We start from the raw sequence: 22,864 nt of genomic DNA on the forward strand, positions 1-22,864 counted from the left end.
TACATGAACACGTATTTACTGCAAGTAGCTCTATGGAAAGCCAAGTCAGATAAATATAAACACTATACAGAGCTTCAAGCCAGTCTCCCAAAACCGCAAACGCGATGTGTTTTACAAAGAAAACAACAGAACAATATTTACAATGGAAGACAAAGCCAGATCAATCAGCTCAACTTTAAAACAGATCTGTGAAGCAGAAATAGCAAATATAATGAACAGTTTCAACCATATATGTTTTAGTTTTTACAGACAATAACTGTCCAATATCAAATTAAATTTACAGGACAAACATTGTTCTATCATTGGTATTTTTGTACTATACAGCAGCATAAACGGGTAGCTGGAAGGTAGTATATATAGTGATATGTTTTACATCATCTGAAAATGTTCTTCCAGCACAATACTGAATAAATTAGTTGCTGTAAACTAAGAGATTCAAAAAGATTGCATATTTATTATGCCGTACCTATTAGTATTTGTACCACTATACTTGAGGTTACCCATTTACTTATTTATTCAGCATATATTAAATCAGTGCTGTATATTGTACAATGGCAGCCTCAGGGATCTAATATGAAATAAGTATGTAACAAATTTCTTCAAAACAACCTTTTCCTTTCACATTAAATGTTTAGAACTATCTTCATCCAAATTTTGATTTCTTAGAAAAGATGTAAAGCTTTATAAAAAGCTGTCTACATATTGCATTATTCATTTATGAGACCAACCAACAGCTATATGGCAAGACAGTATCATGGTCTGTAAGAGTGGTCATGTTTTTAATTCCTGTGTGTTTAGCAGCAAGTAATTGTACCAACTGAAACTTCTCTTCCAGAATCAAAAACAGGTCTGTGCTTTTAAACCCTGTAGCAATAGTTTTTCCTGTCACTAAACACTGCATAAACTGATTGGTACCATGTTTCCTAAAAAAACCCCAAAACAATCACCTCATATTTTAGTGACATGTACATTTCAATACTACTGAGAAATAGATCCAGGTACACATCACTGAACAATCCAAGCTGACAGTGTCTGATTTGTTACACAAACTGTACCAGCAATCTAAAGGTTGTCTGTTGGAGGTGAGGCAGCCTGGCACATCTGTTGTACAATACACATGTGGAGGATTCCCAGCTGTGTGGTGCAGTACAGCATGAGGATTTGTGTACCACTTTGAAACCTTTTAGCAATTGTCAGTGCCTTTTATAATCCATTGCATGTACCAATGACTAGTGTCATGCTCTTTTAAGTTCATAGCAGTGTTAAAAAGCTAAACTTATTTCAACCAAAAAAAAAATTCAGTACAAGAGTGAAGCATTTAAATTGTAGAAAAATCAGGGCTTATCTTAAAAATGTCAAATAGTCATTGTTCACATTTCTGTCAGTGGGATAAAGACAATTGATAAGCCAACATTTTACTTTTTTCCCCCCATTATGCCAGAAAGAACGAACAAAAATAGTCCCAAATTTAAAGCGGGACTTTGGTTGAAAGTAAGATCAATTAGGGTGGTTTCCCTTTAAAAAGCTACAGCTGACAAGTCTAATGCAGAAGTCACAAACATGGGATACGACTCCGCAGTTCTCCATTCGAATCCATGAACAAAAACCTCATTTCACACAATTCATATTTATAAACAAGAACAAAAACAATCTACAAGACAACCAGCCCATTAATCCTACTTTGTACATACCAAAATTCTGAGCAAAAAAAATTTCTGTTTAAGCTCTGACAGACACTTGATTTAAAAGCCTCTAGCCTATGCTCAAGAAATACCTCTTGTACCATAAAAGCAAAACTTAAAAAAAAAAAAAAAAAAAGGAAAAAAAGGCAGAAGAGGTCTCTTTTTCTCAGACCCATCCAGTCCCACAGGTTCACCCCTCAAGCTAATGTGCACCTCTCCCTCACTCCTTCTGCCCAGTCACCTGGAAAAATCCTGAACTGCCAAAGTATTTCTAAACAATACATGTTTTAAGCTAACCACTTGTTAATGTACCAGAGAAGTAAATCCCATGTTAAACAGACAATCAGAAACCAGCTTTAACTTCTCAGAATATAATTTTTTTTTTTTAAATTAACGAGAGAGGCAGCAAGAAGAAAGGGACATACAGGGATCTCCTATTAGCGTTCACACTGCCTCCCAAACAGATATGACATGAAAGACCAAATTCCATCACCAAAGCACAGCTATGAAAAAATCTCAATTCAAATTAATTCAACTGTAGAGAGCTGATGTCTATGAAAAAAAAAAATTAAAAGGATGTGTGTCTATGTCCGTGCTGGTGGAAATGAAAGTAGCCGGCTGGAGCTGAGCTTTGCTTCCAAAAGCACCACACAGTTTCTGGAGTTACCAGCAGAAAAGTCTTCTCTTCCAACAATGGTTTCCATGGCAATGCAGTCAGTCTAGAAAGGAGGGGGGGGAAAAAAAAGTCAGTGACATTTCAAGTGCAAGTTATATCGGAAAAAATTCTTTTCTAGGGAGGAGAATACACGGAGCTTATCCACTGCAGGAAAGAGAGCTGCTGAATGCAGAACGTGGGTCCTAGCAGAGGGAGGGGGCACTCCCAGATGCCAACCCTTCAGAGATCATGAGGGAAGGAAGAACGATGGAGTCTGAAGCAAGCACTGAAGAGACGCTGCAGCCAGAGTGACACGTGGACACGGGACAGGAACTGGGGCAGCAGCCAGCCCATCCTGCCAGCCCATGCTGGGGACAGACCAAGGCTCCCAGCTGCCCGCTCCACTGTCCCCCACTCCCCTGCCGAGGCTGCGCAGCGCAGGGGACCCGAGCAGCGCCGCTCACCCGGGTGTGACGGAGGCTACGGCCAACACTCCCACTCACAGCAGGGCAGAGCTGCAACACCAACACTCCCCGCACCTCCAGCTCCAAACAAGGAGCAGCAAGTCATGACAGCTGCGTGCCCTGTCCTCAGCTTTTCAGGAAAAAGCTTTATTTAGTTGTAATTAGAAACACCTCGTAGTACACTCGTCCCCTTTTGAAGGAAGTGTCACTGAAAGGCAACACCCAAGTACAAAAGCACATAGCTACAGCCAGCTCCCTTCTTCAGGGGCTTCAAACTGACACGAAAAGGCAGAAGTCAAAGTGCTTGGTAAAATGAGGGGCAAAAAATATCATCTTGTATTGCAGAAGATACAGATGGGTGACAATGCAGAAATGAAAAAACGAGGGAGTCTGCCCTCAAAGCACAACAGCAGCTCTGCAATTAACCACTCACATGCCGAGGTGAGAGCAACTCAGGAGCTTCCTGATGTGGAAAAAAAATTGATGAAGGGCATGCAAATGCTTTCTGCAGTTGTGTGAACACAATTGAGGACCATATAAAAAGTCACTTTTCAGCTCTCTGCAAAATCCCTTCCGCTCCCAGCTGAGCCAACGTGAACACTGCTTTTCAGTCTGGAGGGCTTCTGCCAACCAAACCAGTGAATCGCACTGTCTCCCAGTTGAGACAGACCTTCTTCTACCAGTTTTGTCGTCTCAGTCAAGACTGTCCTCTGCCAGTCAGGTGGCTTTGCTCACCTTCTGTCCAAGATTTGAGGTACATACCTGCAGGATGTTTCCTTGTAGTACAGTGAAGAAGGAAACAGCCAGTTGCTCTCATTGAGAAACAACAAGTGCAAGAGATTTAGTCTTCAGAAAACAACAAATACAGAAATGGCAGCTACTTTTTCCCTCAAAGCCACACAGTGGCTCTCCCCCTGCTTTGGGAGCTGCCTGAGCTGCAGTATGGGAACACTTCATTACACAGCACAGCAATGGCAGACAGGCCCCTGGAACAGAGGAAGAGGTTTCAGAGCTTAATCCTGCCCATGCTCTTATGGTGGGTCACAAGGAAATCAGTTACACCTCACTGGTAAAGAACTCAGATCTTCCTTGCCTCTACCCCAGGGACATGCTAAAGAAAAGATGGCCACATAAAGAACAAGCATTATCTGTAATAATGCAAACCTGTGTATTTACTTACAAACCAATCATGAGGTATGCACACACAAACTCCACCCTGAGCTAAAGAACTTCTGATTTCTGTCCAGCTAGAAGTAGTGTCTCTTCAAAAGAAACAAGAAAAAAAAAAAAAAAAAACAGAAAAAAGACTAAAGCTCAGCTGAGCAGCCCTGCCCCATCCCAGCACTCAGCAAAGGCTGCCCATGGCTCCAGAGACAGAGAAGCAAAGGCAATGGCAGGGCTGGCAGCAGTGTGGAAGCATAGAGGGGGTCCCATCCACTTCAGGAGAAACTCCCTTTTAACCCTACACAGCCCTCACCAAGGTCCAGGCTGCTGTGTTTCATTTTCCAAATATTTCAGTGATTTCAAAAATACAGTAACTTACTTTTCCTCAATTAAAGAAAGAAATGGCCAAAATACACCCACAACTTGAGAATCTCTATTTGTGTTATTTCACAGACATCATAAGATCACTACAAAAAGCTATTGCTTTGTAGACACAGACCATGATGTGGTCAGCAACGGCTTTGTTTTCACAAAAGCCAACTGAAGCTTTTATTTCTGAAATTATTTTCCTCTTTAGAAAAATATTGTTTTGTTTTAAGACCGAAGGATGAAAATATGCACCACTGCTTGCAATGAATCACACCTCAACAATGCATGCAAGTCAAACATTAAAACAGTTAAAGCTTCTATATTAAACTTACACTCAATAAAAATTAACTTTACCAGCACCCCCCCACCCTTTCCTTGCTGTGGACCTGTAAGCTCACATGAAAGGAACTTCAAAAACTGTCTCTGCTTTTGTCAGGACATTTTTCCTCCACGCCTTACACACAAGGCACACCTGAAAGCTGTTTGACAAGTTATTCTAATCTCTCCAAGCACATCCCCAAAACATTTTGAAGAGCAAAGGCCCAGGTGCTTGAATCAGACAATCCCACATGGCAGAACTCAGTATTTATACCTAAAATGTTTGGAAATTTTCATAAACTAATGCAAGTTACATTTAAGGTATTTGGAGGGGAAGGGGAAGGGCTTAAGAGCAAAAAAACCCCAAGCCTCTTTAAGTCCTAAATTTAATTCTCTGAAGCAGCCTGGTGTACTCAGGCAGCAGCATGGCAACCAATTCTAAAGCAAGAGCACCAGGTAACTGAGCAGAACCCAGAACAGCACAGATATATTTATAAGAAACCAGAAGAAAGCCTGGGACCCCCCTGCATCCCCCCTTCCCAAAACGCTGCCCTTTTTGAACAAGAGCTCATTAATTTGCTGCCCCCATGATTATAAATTACACTTCAACATGTTTCTTGTTCATTTTTCAGGTAAAACAAAATTGTGTGTACTGTAAATAAACATAAGGGAGTTTCACATAAACACTACCTACAAGTTGATGTCAGTCTCATAAAGCCTTGAGTCTTTCATACATGGAGCTATTGGTTGTCACCACTTCTCTAATCCCCTTATTAAAGCTGCAAACTGCAATACTGAAGTTGGAGTAGTACAGCTGGCTGGTGCCCTGAGTCATCAGCTTTTTTTTTTGTATAAAAATATCAAGTATTTTATATATATATGTGGACACATATCTCAGTCTCAGAAAGAAAAGGCAAAGATCACTCTCAGATAGAAAAGGCAAAGAGCAACTTGTGAAATGTGACCACATAAAAGAAAAAAATTTCATCTGAAATCTAAGAGGAGACCGAAGTCTTGCCAGATCCCTCCTGCAAAGTGCTGCAGTCACCAGCATTCCCGAGGGCTGTCCCTGGGAGCCCATTCATGCTGCAGGGCGACCGCAGCCAAAGGCCCGCAGGTCACCCAGCACCAACCTCCAGGCATCACAGAAATCCCATGTCATGACCAGTGGGGTCTGCACCCACGGGCGAGTGGGGTCTGTAGCCCAGCCCGAGGCAGCTGTGCAGTCACAGTCACAAGCCCTGACACAACTCCTGAATCACGGAGCTGCCAGAGCTTCCCCCCACACCCCTGGAGCTGCACTGGATCACACCAACCCCTCACTGAGTCTCACGGGTCAGTGCTGCCACTGCCCACAGGCAGCCAGCAGCACCTCGGGGTCACCTGGGCACCAGGGAGGTTTATCGAGAGGCTCCTACACAAGAGAAGTTGTTCATCAAAAGAGGTGTAAAATGAGTTTAATGTAAGTGAGAACAAGGCCAGTGCGTGTTGTGCTGCTGATACCTGGATTCCCACCTCTGCGGCCCCTACCAGAAGGATCCTTTTGAAGGGATGTGGCCTTATTTTGAGAGGTTGCAAGAGCACCTGCACATTAAGCTCCTTAGTTGCTCTTCTCTCCCTCACCTGATCTGCTTCCATTTTTTCATTAACCAATTGGTGAAGGAAACCTAATGAGGCCATGCAATCCTTGAAGAAAAAAGCAGTGCTTCTGTGAAGCTGAATAATCTTATTTCAGTCTCACAATGTAAGATTCCTCACACATCGATTTTTTATGTTAATAGTACAGATATGAGAATTGCTGATCAACAATAAAAACCGGATTAGCACTTCATACCAGATCCCATATGAATGGATTTAACTCAGCACTGACTGAACAGTAAAGGAAGCTGTCAGAAAAAAAGGATGAAGAAACTCTTCTATAAGGTAAACAAATTATGAGATGTGAACTAGCAGAGTCAAGAGGTACAATGCTCACAACAATGCTCACAGAGTAACCCAGCATTCCCCTGAAGTTCTCAAACATAAATGCTACCAAATAAAACTTAGTGGCCAGGCCAGACAGAACTTTCACTTGCAGTGTAAACACACAGCTGTTCCTGGACTGTCACAAGCTCTTCCAAGAAAATCTACTCAGTCTACCAAAAAAAAAAAAAAAATAAAAAAAATAAATAAAAAAAATAAAAAAATCTGGTAACTGATCATAACAAACAAGCAGCAGAAAAACCTCTGCAAAAAACTTTTCCACGCAGCCCAGAAATATACTACTCCAAGTAGTTTTCATTGCATTGCACCATACACTGGGCTTTTCTATCCAAATTTCAGCTCTATTAACAGATTTTGCACAAAAGCCTCAGCCTTTATTCAAAATTGAGTTCTACTGCTTCAGGCTAGTGACAACAATACAAATTCATCTTCCTATCAATGTTTAATATGTAAAATGAGTCTACAAAGCATCCAAACATTTTCAAAGTTCATCTTACAAAATATATAAGCAAAGTTTGGAAAATTGAAGCAACACTCTCTTCATTACACAATTCCATTTCAATTCATCAGTTTAAGATGGGATCAGATTATAAAACTACATGCAGTTGTCTGAATTTTGCTGAGGAACAATCAGAGTAAAAAGGTCACAAGGCAGAAGAGAAACTAAGGGACAAATATTTAAAATAGGATGGCAGCATGCCATTGCTCAAAAATGTTTTATTTAAAATTAAGGAACACACTGAGAAAGCACCCTTCAAGTTTTCTATGCAAAAATCACATAGTTTTATAAAAATTAGGGGCAGAGATGTAAATGAGTTGTAATTCATTAGATGCAAACCCAGTACGTTCCACTTGAAAATGTATCAGATGAGAATATACCTAATTTACACTTTATTTCCTGCATCTGAATTATCAAGGCCATACAAGTCAGGACACTTTGAAACATACTGAGAGGCTTTAAGAATACAGCAGACATACCCTAATACTCTCAAAGAAATCCATCCTATATAATACCTGTTTTCACAGGAAAGGCCTTTACTGACATAATTCTGCAACTGATTCCTAAAAAGCTAAAAGCTTTGCTTACAGAAGATATTAATTTAAGATAATTAAATTATTAAAATCTCCATGTCAAAGACTAAGACAGCTTAATGCTTTCTGGAGAACACTGCCGAAGTTCTCCATTTCCTGAACTTCAGGTTAGGGGGAAATCAGAATTAATCTGATTTACGCAGATCATAAGCAGCAGAGCAGCCTTAGACTTTTTTGTGCACATGGCCACACAATATTCCTGTTGTTCAGGAAAGCACTAAACCCAGCACAACCTCAGGACACAATATGGCATCTAAAGGCATTTTGTTCAGCAGCCGGGCCAGGGCAGGAGCAGGCAGTGAGTTCCACGTGGAGCCCTCCCCACGGCAGACAGGCCAGGGAGGGGTCATTTGCCCAAATACATTCTTCACAAATTAGTGAGAAGTCTTTTTTTTGCCCCAAATCTTACCAAATACACAGTTACTATCCCATGTCATTGCCCTATTTCTTGGAGTTCTTATTTTAATGGCATCGCTTTAGACCTTGCTAGAGGCAAGCAGTGTTACTTGAGAAAAGCCAAATTTCTTCTTAATTTGCACCTGGCAGACACCTAGTCTAGAAATACAAATCAAAACCTGACACACTTGCTGCATCCCTCACATGTGCAGTTACAGTGCCTGGGTGACCCAAACAAGGCCCTCATACAGAGACATCCTGATTTGGCAAGGTGTTCAACTACCTGCTGACCACCAAGCACATACTCCATGTACTTTCTTCAGCCATCAACAGACTAATGATCCTCAAAATCAGCTAATTAATGTATGTTGTACCTATAATTTTACTGACTTTCCACAAGCAGAATTTGGTTAAAAAAACACCCTGTTGCATGACCCACTTTTCACTGGATAAACTACTTAAGCACAGCAACTGGTAACAATATTCCAGTGAATTAGACTTCTAAAATTTAGAAGGCAAAGTTACTCTTACAAATAAACTTTATGCACAATTGTTCATTCAAAACATGGTTTTGCTATTACTAGTGCTCAGCAATTTCATGAGCCAAAATCCTCTCCCATGCTTTAAGACAACTTCTATTCACTTTGCAAAAATGCCTTATCTTTTGCAACAATGGCTTTTTTTCCCGTTTGAATAAACAGCAGGGTTGTTTCTAGGAAGGCCTTATGCGCACTCCCTAATGTCATCTCTTTTACTGATACTATTCCTAGAATTAGTAAACTTGCATGCAGTTTTGGCAGAGGTCTAATACGAAGTCAAATTGCACTGGACAGCTTGACAAGAAGTTGCTGGGGCTTTTTTTGAGTTTGTTTGGAGGTTTTAAACTAAATTTCTATTACAATATAACACAACAACACTAAAAATTAACTCTTCTCCACCTCAAAACATATAGTTCAAAGTTTCAGATTTTCATGTTGCATAAGAATTAAAAAAAAGTTCCGCTTTTGAGAAAGCATTCTCACAGCAAGTGTGTGAGTTACTGCACCTGACCTCCTGAACCACAGAAAATATGGGTAAATTTTAGCAAAAAAACTCCAAAATTGTTTGTGTGGGTTCTGGGAATACCACCTGCTGCAGTTCACTCTGCTCCCCTGACGAAGGTCAGGAGGGAGCCCGCAGTGCCAGTCGGGAGGAATATTTCCTGTCTGTGCTCTTGCTGCAAAGTGGGCATTATGAACTGTTTGGAAACAAATAGGAAAGAAAACATCCACAGCAAAACACCTCTGCATACACAACCCTGCTTCCTGTATCCAGAAAGGACTTGGAATACTTGGAAAGTTTGAGTAGTGCAGAAAAACTCCTGCAAGGTGTGACACAGCTTTCCAGAGAGGAACAGACTGGTAACAAGAATCCTTCAGCTTGCAGAGAAGTATTGGGACATAACAGGAAATTTTAAGAGCCCAGATTATACCACAGGTCCACACTATGTGTGGTACAACACACTGAACAAGTGTATGGCAGAGGAGGGCACAGCATCTACACAATCCTAAGTGGCCTGGAGAAAAAAGATAAGATTGGTTATCTCTGCCACTACACAAACCAGGGGCTGCCAAACAAAGCTGGTACAGAGCAGGGTCCGAAACAGACAGAGGTCTGCATGCAGCACATCCTGACGGATTGCAGGCTGCTGTGGATACAAGTTTATACAGGATCAAAGAGAGGATGGAAAAGTACTTGGATTAAATATCCATAAAGGATTATAAAACAGACAAACTACATTAGGTTCAAGAAATCCCCCAAGCTGAAAAAAAAAAAAAAAAAAAGAAAATCAGAGGCTGGGTGTATGTTTGTGGGAAGTATTATACACACCTGCCCTGCTCTTCCTCTGCTGGGTGGTGTCTGCTTGCAGCCACAGGTCTGGGGCTTGAGTGAGCCAAACTATTGTTATAAACACAACCAAGAGAAAGGGCAGTATCACCCATGACTAATGAAATAGCTCCCCACCTTTCAAACCACCCTTCCCAAGACTTCCTTTCTACACGAAGTTTCACGTGTCACAATTCATCCCTTCCCTCTTCTCAACCACTTTAGACATCAACACCTGCAAGCATTCAGCACTACTTTTTTCTTTCACCTCTAGTGCCATAAATGACTGTCAAAGGCAGAATGTTACTACACAGCCACATACCCACATAGTTACACACCTTTTGCTCATGTGTGCCCACACAGAAAAAATAAATATATCTTCACTATCAGCCACTCTGCTATCACACACAGCAGTGGCATGCATCAATTTTTCACATTTCCTAATTATTACATTATTGACTCTCCATTAACATAAGGACACTCCATACCCTGGCTCATACAGGGGAGGAAGAAGAAGGGTTCAGATTGGACTGCATGTGTGAAGCAACAGCTTCTCAAACCACAGGACATGCCCAAGAGCCAAGGATTGCACCTTCAGCTTCTAGGAGCAGTTTGGGAGCTCACAAGGACAGAGTTAAACTGACTCTAAACACAGACAACGTTTAATCAACAGTGTGGAACTCTTGTTTAGTGTCTACCTTGAGGAATATGTCAACATTAATATTTCAGTCACTCATACCCTCAACAGTGAATCAAGCCTCAATACTGCCACCACTTCCAGCCTTACCCACAATCACTGCAGTGGCTGTTCAACCTGATCTACAGACACAGAAATAAAGTAACTTTCTCCTGTGAAAGTGATTGTGCTGCACTCCAGCTTCCACAGACCTCATTCCTGCAGCTGACAGCACTGCAGCAGCAACGAGCAGGTCCCACACAGACCTCCCCATCTAGAGATGGGCTCCAAATGCTCTGGTGCATTGATTACAAATTCTAAATGTGACTATCTCCCAAGCCCCACTGTGCCTCCTCTCCAATGCTAGAAGGCTGCCTGAAACTCAAGAGATGCCACCTAAAAACAACCGAGAATGAACCATAGTAACTCCAAGGCAGTTCCACCAGCTTGGCTGCTTCTGGAGCAAAGTCACCAAGAACAGAGGCCCCAGTCCCTGCAACATTAACTGCCATGGGATGCTGCACAGGGTGATCCTGTGCTTTGGTATGCATTCCTGCACACCCGCTCACACCAAATCTACCAGCCACATGTCTGCAGGAAAATTAACTTACAGAAAGGAAAAATAAATAAAACCAGAAAAAAATTATCACATTCCACATCTAAAAGGGAGAAGTAAACACTGGGACATGCTCCTAACTCAGAGATACATGCTGGCCCACATTCCTCTTACCAAGATTAATATCCTGGCCAGTGTTCTGACATTTACCTCAACCTTTTCAAGTCATTTAAACCATTACAGCTGCTGTATTTATAGCTCACTACCTTCCCTTGCTCCCTGCCATGTGCATACTCTTCCAAGTGCCTCCACCAGCTTCCTCTCCTACAACCACTCTCAGCAGCCTTTTATCTCTTCCAGGCTCTTATCTCGACTCTGCCAATGGCAGCAGCCTTGATCTCTATCTTACTCTCCACCCCAGCGCATTAGGTTTCATCCATCCCTTTAGTTTCATCTTTAAATTGTAAGCTTCTTAGGAGATGGACCAACACATTTACATTTGCGGCACCACACAGGGACCTCCATCCTGTCTACCTGTTCAGGTTCCACAAGTAGAGATCATGTCTGGAGAGATCCTGTCTGGAGCTACAAGCTTCATTAACAGACTCTGTCGTAATAACATCTGAATGACCTCAAGATCAAATCTGTTCATTTTTTCATCTCATTTCTAACTGATTTCCTGTTCACCACAATCTGCAAGTTAAAAACATCTTGTTCTAAAAACACTTAAACACCCACCCCCAAAAAAATCACATGGTGAAATATAGACAAAAAAGGCCTCCCAAAGCATCTCACATAACAAAAAGCAAATGTTGTTAAGGAGCAAATGTATTACTAAAAAAGCAAAGAGCTTACAAATTGTTCTAACAGATTAACTTAAGATTCAAAATAATTCCATACAGGAAACAGAAACCCCAGTGCCTGTCAATAGCTTAAACAGGGGTTTCATACAAATGAGGTACCCCATGGCTCACAAGAAAAGCTCTGCTTGGGCTTGTATGCAATCAGTGTATATTTACCAATGATGCATCGGCTTCACTGTCACTAAGACCTTCCCAAACTCCTGCTAGCCTAAGAGATCTGGGTAAGAAGAAGTACTAGTTCCCAAAAAATGATTAAGGCTCAGGCTATCCAGAAGGGAAAAAAGTTACATGGCAAATTCATCTGGTCAGCAAGAACCATAAAGAATAAAGCAAACTGGGTCAGCATGAGTACAGGAACAGAATCACACTATTCCCTGTGGAAGGAAAGTATCCCTCATCAGTGCCTCAATAAATTCAGAAATCAATTTTAATAGGGTTTTTTTTCAGCCCTTTTGATATTATTTCCTATGATTTTCAGATGAAAAAAAAAAGCATTTTGATATCCTCAGTCATTCCGCAAAAGTCTGTTCTACTAAAAAGGAAACCTTTCTCCAAGTAGGCAGCATATTTATCAGCCTTTTATACCCTAGCAAAAAGGAAGTACTATTCTTATCTATTTTATGTCCTAAATAATAATTCAGTTTGGTATTTATAGAAGTTCATAACATACATATGCTATGCAATGAATACAACTCCTATTTACCTTTAGTAGTAATTTAAAAGTTTTCAATTTTCCTAAGTCACATTAAGTTGTACCATCACCTTGGAATTACAGCCAAATCCTTACGATAGCGATTTCAGTATAAGCCACCTCTTTCAAAAACCCCCTCTTCTTGGAAGAATAAAAAAAGGTTAGACCTCACACTTAACTCACGAATCACTGGCACACAAAACACATGTATACACACACACAGGTGCAGTCTCAACGGTTTGCATCCAACCATAGATCTAAATCAACAGAAAAATAATATTTGGAAATAAGCAACCTCTGGCCCTGAAGATACAGCTCATGACTTGAAGAGGGCAGAAAATTCTTGCTAGCAGTCTACTAACACTGCTTCTCCTGGGGTAATGCTACTACACATGAAGCAAAATCCCCACAAATCCAAACACTTATATGTTCAAGATCATATAGATAAGATACTCGGTAACACCTCTAAAATGCCTTTGATGAGTTAGGCTTATTCACCTTTGTCTTCCCACTGCCCTCAAGTATGTCAGAAATCCCTTCCTGATCACGGTTCTGCCTCTCAAGTAAATCATAACCCGTCCCTAAGCTGAGTGACCTTCACAGAGTTGCAGGGCTTGATTAAAACTGGAACATACTTCTCTCTCACTTTTTCCCTTATAACTGCCTAAACCTGTAAGACAACAGTGCAACTTGATCACAGGATTGTTGTGAATATGTAGAACCTAAAGTGAAAAAAGTTAAATAGCCAATTTTCAGGGTGGACCATCGGACAGTTCTCCAGTCAAGTCATTACACACCATTTAGGATGTGTCGTAAGATAACAGGCCATTTTTAGGAGAAAACAGCAGTAGTAGTACATCCCCAGGCTCCAGAAAGCTTGGCTCTCTCACACCTGCCTTTCAGTTTTATCACTCCATTTTTCTTTGAGCTGAAGAATGCCACATTTGATCACAACAGTACCTAAAATAAAACTCTAGAGTTTGTTTCCTGCTTCAGCTCAGAAAAACAAACTTGTTAGCGCAATCAACAGAATTCAGCATGGTTTTGGGAGCACCACAGATCCACAAACAGAGCACACACACACCAAGGTACAACACAGTACTATAAGCTCTTTTTAGTACCACCCAAAACCTCAAGGTATAAATCCTCCCCCAAGCAATCAATATGAAGAAAATGTATTAAAGATCCTTTCATAAAAAAAGGACCATATACAGAGAAAAGCAAACCCAAACTCTACCTACTGCTAACATACCACTGGACATACAAAAACCCCAAAGAAATACCTAGTGACAAACCACCCCAGTAATCACATGCTGGAATACAGCCTCTGGAAAGACCAACCAAGTGCTGCCCACCCTCTGCAACTCCAACCTGCTGCCCCAGCAACAAGGGAACAAGGGGCCCTAAGACATCAAGGGAGGAGGGGAAAATGTGAAGTTGTAGAGGGAAAAGTAAAAGCATAATAATGTATTTAAGATTTCAACAAAAGACTTTAAAATAAAAAACAAAGCAAATCCAAAAACAACCACAAAAAGCACTCTGAACCCATGCTGGATTAATCCCAGACCACCCTGCATCCTGCAGCCAATGCTTTAACCTACTAGATAGCTACACGCAAAAGGTTTTAGACCTCCAAAAAGACAAATGTCACCATCAGCTGCAACTATGGATTTGAAGTCTGGAAAGCTGATTTCCAGAAGTATTTCAACACTGACTCCAAGTAAGCATTCTCTTTCAATGGCCAGGGAATATGCTTGTCTCAGACTTTCTCACCAAAGTATAAGTAAAACCAAACTGATTCTTGGTCAAATATGTCATAATTAACTCACTCCCACGCCACAAGGCAAAAATCTGTTCTGCCTTCAGCAGCTCATATACTACTTGAGAAAAAATTACCCTGGGTATTTTTAAGCATAGCTGTAAGTTACTCAAGGCTGTTAAAGTGGCATCTGTTACAGCAAGATTAAAACGGTTTGAGTTGTTTGGGTTTTTTTAAGAATTATTATCCCAGCACTACTTCAAAGATGTAGGATACACAGCAGCATTTGGATGTGCTGCAGTAGAGTTCTTCAAATTATTTTTAAATGGGCCCCTGCCTTAAGTATTCTGCCAACATAGAAAAGCCTCAGTTTGAAACAAACTTTAAAACCACTACTTTGAAACCCAAAAGGAGCAGTTATTTGCCTCATATCCCATAAACTGCCATTTACTATATTAGTAATAGCTAAAACTTCCAGCTTCTGAATTTCTCAAAGTGTATATTGTTCCTTATATTCTTCAAGATTTTGCATTTGAAATATGCAAGTTACCAGAAAGAATCTGGACAATTTGGAACATAAATTCTGCTTTACAGCTGTAGTTGTTTTCCTTCCTCTCAGCTTCCCAAAGTGTACACAGCACTCTCACCCAGCCTAGCACAGGAGGAGATTAAAAAGGTGAGGAACACCTAAATTATAATCCTGCACTTTAGAGAACACCTTAAATAATGTCTTAGCATAGTGTTAGAGTATCTGGTAAGTATCAGAGTAGCAGATAAGATTAAAGAGTGGGTGTAAAATAGCTGAGTTGCTATTAAGCTGAACATTACATTTACTCCAAACAGTTTTTTTGAGTCCAGGGTATCTTTGCAGGTATAACATTCCTAATTAAGACTGAAGAAACTTGTATTATACAGGACTCATTATGCATTTTATTACCGCCCATTCTCATTATCCTGCTCAGTTTCTACAAGGTCCAATAACAAGGTATACATTAGCTAAGCCCTGTTTGAAGTAGCTTTAGTGTTCTGTACTCCTAGCACAAAATGTCATGACTCAGATTCATGTAATCAAAACTGCAAACCGCTTGCTTCAATATTGTGTAACAATTTCATGACGAAATTGTTTTGCTAATGATCTCCTTAAACTGCAAGCACTGAAAATCAGGACCTTATATTCTTTTTATCATTATCAACAAAAAACCTGAGCTCAGCTTTGCCTAAACCCCCAAAAAAGTTTAGTAACAAGTCAGGCCTAGTTACCATTCCAAGTTTGTCCTTTCCCGTTCCTCCATACACATCATGAATGGAGAAGGAGGAAAAAAAAGTTTGACTCACATCAGTGAACCTGAACCAGAAGTAGTTTGGGAATTACAATGAGGGAGCAGTGATGCATTGGAAATCACTCCACCACCCTCGGCAGTTTGGAGAACACAGCTGAGTCACAGAACACAATATTCCATTTAAGCAAACAAAACAAAAAAGGAAACAATCCAAGGCTAGGAAATGTTTTCCTGCCAACAAAACTGTGGTTCAGGGAAAAGAGATAAAGTTCTCTACCTGACAGAATTTAATATAGATGGGATAGCTCCTTTCTAGGAAGTAAAGGGTAAATACATCTGCTAAGTATTTTCCTTACGAATGGATATAGCCACAGAGCACTTTTTCAGGCAGAGAGACTGAAAAAGTGAGATGTAGTAGGAAAGACAGCACTCTGTTCTGCTAAGTCTCCAAAAGTATTAAAAATATCAATTACCCAAAGGCACACTACACCTCTTCAGGAGACAAGAGGTTTAAGAGTGAAGCTTCATTTTCACTACTTAAAATGGAATGTGAAAATATTTCTCTGGATTACAGAAAACTTTTTAAATATTAAAAAAAAAAAGCTTTATTGCAATAGAAACCAATAAGCTGTTTAAAGAATACAGACTTCTAAAACTGTGCTTGCTATATAGCTTAGAGACATGATTTTGTATGTGAAAGTAAACAGCTATCTTCATAATCAAGAATTTTAAGTCATTCCTGAGAAACAGATATACACCACCAATTTGAATACAGTACTGTATTCAAGTCTGGGAAGTTGCTTTTAGCCTGGACTATTCCAAAACCTGTTCACCCGTTCATGAGCCCCTGCAAGTGACTGGTGTCCACACCTCACCTACCTTCCTACTATACACCAGAAATACTTTACACTGCCTTTATAAAAAACTGTCAGGCCTTGCATAATTCTGTGTTTCTTTTTAGGACTAGAAAGATGCTTAATTTCCTGGCAAAGTCCATGTTTTTTGCACAGAGTTGTTTTTGCCTCCTTTTAATGCATTTCATTTCCAGAAAACTTCCAATTCCCAACAAAAGCGAGCAGCTGTTATGCCTCTCACTTCTCTGCAGCTTGTAATAGACAAGAGAAAAACCCCTAGCACAGGACTGTAGACACTTTGCTGTAGCAATAATAAGCATAAGCAAAATGCTTATGATAAATACAATTTCTAAACACAGTATCTCTTGTAAAGTATTTTTCAATGTAATATTTACAGTACAGCTGAAAGGAAAACATCTTTGTTCTTTTTTCTTTTTCATCTTTATTTTGTAAAAATATTTTTTGCTACTTTATAGCACAGAATTTAGTCATATGAGGGGAATAAGATCAAGTTAAAAATTCTGCTGGTTTTGGAGGTGCTGTAAAAAAAAAACCACGAAAAAACAAACACAAATCAGCCGCAGCAATCACTGTGCTTCGGACTGCAGATTTAGCAGACAAATCTTTGAAGTGCTGAAAGACTAACTTTGGAAGAAAGCACTTCTTGGACTGGCAACTTTCAATGTCTTCTAAATTTGATTCCAACCAACAAAACAAAGCAGAGGAGAAAAAACCACTGAAGCAAACCACACATTTCTGAGCAGCCCCAAGCAGTGCTGCCAGACTCCGAATGGCATGCAAACTTAGTCAGGCTTGGACCTTCCACTAGTAAAGGCTATACAATTTTAAGCTCCTGCAATACCTTCTACCTTTAGAAACTTAGTTCTAAAGCAAAACTAGAAAAAAAAAATCATTTCGGTGTTTAGGATTGTAATTAAAAATATTAAAAATATAAAAGTCAGCAGCAACCTGCCCCTTTACTGTTTTATCTGTGGACAGGGTAGACAAGTATCAATGTCCAACCATGATTAAATATTTCCTCTTAGTATCCAACAATTACTGACTACACATACATTTGCAAAGAGAGGAAAACATCATTTCCAATAGAATTGGTTTTCTACCAGGAGGGCGAATTACTATAAGGAGTTCAGTGGGTCACTGGCACCAAAGTAATGATTACTCTTTGAGAGTTCCAGCACAGCACTCACACACTGCTGCTCAGCCGGGGGATATGCACACCACCACTAATTACTGGCTTTGCTCCCACCATGAGAGCTTATCATATGAACAGGAGTGTCCCTCCTCTTTCCCATACTCTTCCTCCCCACCTGCAACACCTTTATTTTTACACATACTTCAAAAACTGTATTACCTGACACCTGGGTCAGACCACTGACAATTTGAAAGGCAGCAGCCTCCCCTCCCAAGTTTCAGACCTGGAAGACACTGCTTAGAGCCTGCTCTTCCTCAAGCACAGGCATTCCTCACCTGCTACACAAAAGGCAGATCCCAGGGAAAGGTTATAGCTCAGCTGAGCCCTAAGTGGTGAATGTGAAGGCCTTGGGCTGCCTCAGCCCCCCTCCCACTGGTCAGCCAGGTCCTCAGGCTTCTCCAGAGCACACAAGGATACTCTGGCGGCCAGAGCTCAAAAGGAGCCACCAAACCTCCAAAGGAAAAAAAAGTGAGTTCTGTTTACATAAGATTCAGCTAAATAAATCTGGGCAGATTTGCACATTAAAAAACCCTGCAATAAGAATTTCAACTACATTACTTACAAGAAACATTTAAGCCTCAAATTTTGAGGTCTAAACCAAATTTAGCCATTTTGAGCTTTCAAATTACAAAAATTTCAGTTCAGGAAAAAAAAATGAAGAGTCATCTAGTTCTAAGGGAAGAAGAGGAAAACAGAACTGAAGGCAAGAGCTACCATAACCTCAGGAGAAGAATTCACAACATGAAATACCATTAATGCTTATGCTAGCAAAATTAATAAAAGAAAAAAAAAAAGGCAGATGACAGTTTGATAACCCCTCTGAGTGCCTAGAAGAGGCACATAAATCCTTTAGGCCAAGGACCACATCCCCTCTCGCTGCTGTTCAGTGGTTCAGATGCTGCACTACAACAAAACTGGTTGCACTAGAATAACACAGAAGATTATAAAAAGCATTTACCCCACTCTGAAGACAGCATTAAGCAGACAATCTAATTCCTACGGTTAAGCAAGCATGACAGGGAAGTGCTTTTAAAGTTACAAACCTTTTCTCGCAGCGTTACACTTCAGCCCATCTGATCTGCTGAAATCTATGCTTACGTAAGCTCCACTGTCCAAACCTGAAGTACCATTTTGGAGATGGCAAGCTGGCGCTGTAGTACTCGCCTCACAGCTTAGAGGGTCATTGCGTAAATTCAGAGCAATGTAGTTCAAGCCATTCTGAAATCCAGTTGAGGTGTCCCTGGACATTTTGCTTTCCTGACAATCAGAAATGTTTTCATCCGGTTTCAACCAAACGTTGTCAAATGAGGCAGAGCTGTGTCTTTTGCTACTGTCAGTAAAGAAGGAGGATGAAGTCGTCACAGTCCCAGCAGAAGAGAATGTTTCAGAACTGTGTCTCCTCCTGCCTTGAGGGTCAGCTCGAATCACTTTCGGCCCCATAGGAGGATCAGAGCCAGGGACAGAAAAGCTACTGCTACCAGCATATCGATCAACAATGCAGAGTCTATTAACGATGGAAGAAGGACTATCCATCTTTACACCATTATCAGATTCAGTGGCAAACGGCCTTGGTGGTGTTGCTGCCATGTTGAATGTCATCTCAGTGTAGTCATCAGTCCTGTTACTTGCTGTGCTAACACAAGCAGTACCAAATGAAAGCCTGGCATAGTCAGGGTTTGGTTGATTTCTAGGAATACTGGAACTTGCATAAATTGAAATATCTGTTAGAGAGTTCGACAGTTCCTTCACTGCTTTCGGTGACTGCACATCCAAGTCAACACTCATGTAATCAGAGAGCGGTGACTGTCTGTGGTCACTACTTGAGCCTAGAGATGATGGCGATCCTTCTGCAGATAAGGAATACGGTGTGTTACTCACCTTTTCATTAAAATCAATATTTATGTATTCACCAGGACTCGCTGGCTCAGGTGGAACTGTTCGATCATACATTCTGGGGATGGTATTACTCCCTCTCGTACCTAGGGGCAGTCGTGTGGGCCTGGTAGCCCTGTTCTGCACAAGTCCTTCATCTGAACCTTTCAGTGTCGGCAATTTAGAGATGCCATTAGCCAGAGTCTCACTGCTGACCCCCTTTACATTTTCTGGTCCACCATACAAGAGTTTTCCAGGTGAAGACATTGGAACATATTCACTGTGGTCACCATTTTGTCCTGATAATGCCTTAAAGCTTCGAGGCAAAGAGAAATATGAACTAAAACCTTTGGAAACAGAAGTGGTGTGAATATAATTTGAATCACTGGGGTGCTTTGGAGCTGAATTACCAGGTGACATATCCATATACTCGTTGTTTACGATCTTCTCGTTACTTCCTTTAGAAGCAAATCCAGTTAAAGGACTCCGTACAGGTGAAGAGCTGCCCTTTGGAAACATCATCATATAGCCTCGGGAGTCAACCTGAGATGGTGACCATGAATTGTTAATCTGTTTTGGAACAGACATGCTTTTAGGAGTCATTGGCAAATAATCACTGGTGCTGGATAAAGAAGATGCAACTCCTGGCATCATCGGCATGTACCCATCATCCCTGGCTTTACTCCTACTTTGGTTACACATGGAATCAAGGTTAGCGTCACTGTACTCCAATTCATGGTTATCTTTCAATTTTGGTGTTTCAGAGTAAAGTAATCGTCCGTGATTTCCTGCAGAATCTTCATCCAACAAAGCTGTAGTTTGTGTCGTCTTCTGCTGCACTGCTACAGAAGTTGGTTTTGTTAGAGAGTAAGTTCTTTTCCTGAAACACTTTTCAGCCTCCATATAATCATCTCTTGAGCCATCATCTCCCTGTTGCCTACTCATGGACATGTATTCATTCAGACAGTTCTCCTCTCTGATAGGTGGTGTGTTTCCCAGGGAATCTGGTGTATTACTCCTCACCCGAAAGTACCTGAAATCTCCAGGGCTGGAGCCGTATTCATCAGAAGAGATAAATCCCCCATCACTCGGGGAACCACAAACAGACGAGCTAGAAGGCCGGGTCAGCATGTCCGAAGCAGAACCATGGCCACTGCTGGAAGAAACACTGATGGGACTTGTGGTGGAGGGAAAATGAGAAACAGGCAGCGAAGCAGACCTGGTGTGGTAAGACGAGCTGAAAGCAGCTCTCACATACCTTCCACTTCCTTCTTGCCGGCCCAAATTCATCCTTGCAGTATTCAGGTGGATCAGACTCCCAGTCACTGACCTAAAAGGTCTAGTCATGGTTCCTTCTCCTTCACTGGATGTTCTGAAGCGATAGGAGCTGTTGCTTTTGGTGGTAGGAGGAGTCCCTCCAGCAACACTCTCAGTTCTAGATCTTCTCTGCAAGCCTGTCTGGCTGGGGGGTAGGTTGCCCAAGTTCCTCCTGGTGGTGATGAAGGAGATGGGATTGGTACCGCTGCCACCACCAGAAGACTGGCTCTTGCTTCGGGGCCTGAACTCTGCAAAGGTCTTTAGAGCTTTCATGGTATCCAGAAAAGTCTCGTGCATATTTTGGGCAACAACCGAATCATCCACTTGCATCCAGAGTTCTCCAGGCCCAATAGAGGCAGATCTGCCCACTTCGATAAAGAAGAAGTTCTCTGAGTGTCCACAGCGGCGAATGTTCATAAGCTGCAAGTGAACAGAGGGCACCTCCGAGTTCAGCTTGACGAGGTGGATGGCCTTGCTGGAGAGGCACAACCTATACACTCCAGTGAGGTTTTTTGTTTGTCCCAAGCCTTTGGGCTTCACGTTGACCTGCCACACCTCCTTGAACACAGTGCCGGGCCTCAGGGCAGCCCCGTAGTGCTCATCATCTTCGTACACCTGCTGATCGGCATGGTCCTCCTGCTCCAGGAAGCCCCTCTTGCTCTGATTCATGAGCTCGCTGATGGCCTGGTACCAGGCCTCCTGCTCGGCTTCGTTCTCGGCCAGCATGGCGAAGTACTCGTCCTTGGTGTACAGGGCGATGATGTGCTTGTGCTTAGCGTCGGCCCGGCGGCTCACGGTGAAGCACTGGTACAGGGGAATGACCCGCTTGGGCGGGGGGCAGCACAGCGCGGCCGCCCCGCCGGCCCCCGCCGCCCGCAGGCTGCTCTTGAACTTCTTCTCACTGTCATAGTACTCCAGACGGGCGGGGGCCAGGTGGCTCTCGGCCCGCAGGACGAAGTAGCGCTTGTGTCCGTGCTTCTGCTTCCGCAGGTACCCACACTTCCTCACGTCCTCGCCGGCGCCGCGGCCCGCCGGGGGGGGCTGCCCTCCGCGGCCCGCCGAGGGAACGGCCCGGCCCGGCGCGGGGGCGGCCTCGGGCGCCGGGCACAGCGAGGCGCTGGGCGAGCGCCGCAGCAGCAGCAGCAGGTGGTGCGGCTGAGGGGACGGGCAGCGCCCGCCCTCGCCCGCCGCCGGCTCCCCCTCGCCCGCCGCCGCGCCGAGCACGCCGGGCTCCTGCTGGGGCGCGGCTCCGCCTCCCGTGTGCCGGGCGCCCGGCTCCTCCTCGCCGTCGCCGCCACCACCGCCGCCGCCCGGGCCATTCATCCCGCTCGCCATCTTAGGGGTCACGCAGGGTCCGGTGCGGCCGGGAACGGGGCACAGGGCGGGCAGCGGAAATCCGCGCTCACCGGGGAAGCGCCCCGCGCATGGGAAGCGGGCGGTGCCTCCGGCGCCCCTCGCCCGGTCCGCGCTCCCGCCGGTCGCTCCGGCCACTCGCACTCACGGGCGGCGGCGGCGGCGGCACCGCGGCGAAAACATCACGTGACTCCGCGGAGGGCGGGGCGCGGCCGGCGGCGGGCGGGGCGCCCGGCGCGCGGGGCGAGGGGGCAGCGACGAGCCCGCCGGGCCGCGCGCCAGAATGGCAGCGGCAGAGCCAATAGGAAACGGCGGTCCTTCGCCAGCGAGCCAATCAGCGGGCGGAACACGGAGGATGGGGCGGGCTTCGCAGCGCCCTGTCGGGGAGGCGGGGCTACGTTGGATGGGCAGCGCGGCGGACCAATGGGAGGCGGCAGCCGC

At 43.0% G+C, this 22,864-nt stretch overlaps 1 protein-coding gene across 1 annotated transcript; it reads right to left on the reverse strand.

Moving 5' to 3' along the window:
- IRS4 (insulin receptor substrate 4) lies at window positions 1–22,607 on the reverse strand. The gene is made up of 2 exons (XM_032123841.1): window positions 18,925–22,607; window positions 1–2,401 (listed from the first exon to the last, which is right to left on the reverse strand). Exons 1-2 carry the CDS (start codon window positions 22,403–22,405, stop codon window positions 2,397–2,399), a joined length of 3,486 nt encoding a protein of 1,161 aa, XP_031979732.1. The 5' UTR covers window positions 22,406–22,607; the 3' UTR covers window positions 1–2,396.
- Between the last annotated feature and the right edge of the window lie 257 nt (window positions 22,608–22,864).

Source organism: Corvus moneduloides, chromosome 14 (assembly GCF_009650955.1).
Source record: "Corvus moneduloides isolate bCorMon1 chromosome 14, bCorMon1.pri, whole genome shotgun sequence".
Taxonomy (NCBI): domain Eukaryota; kingdom Metazoa; phylum Chordata; class Aves; order Passeriformes; family Corvidae; genus Corvus; species Corvus moneduloides.

What these genes read in the sequence shown, in the direction of transcription:
- IRS4 (XM_032123841.1), bottom strand. Translation starts at nt 22,405, where the DNA reads ATGGCGAGCGGGATGAATGGCCCGGGCGGCGGCGGTGGTGGCGGCGAC.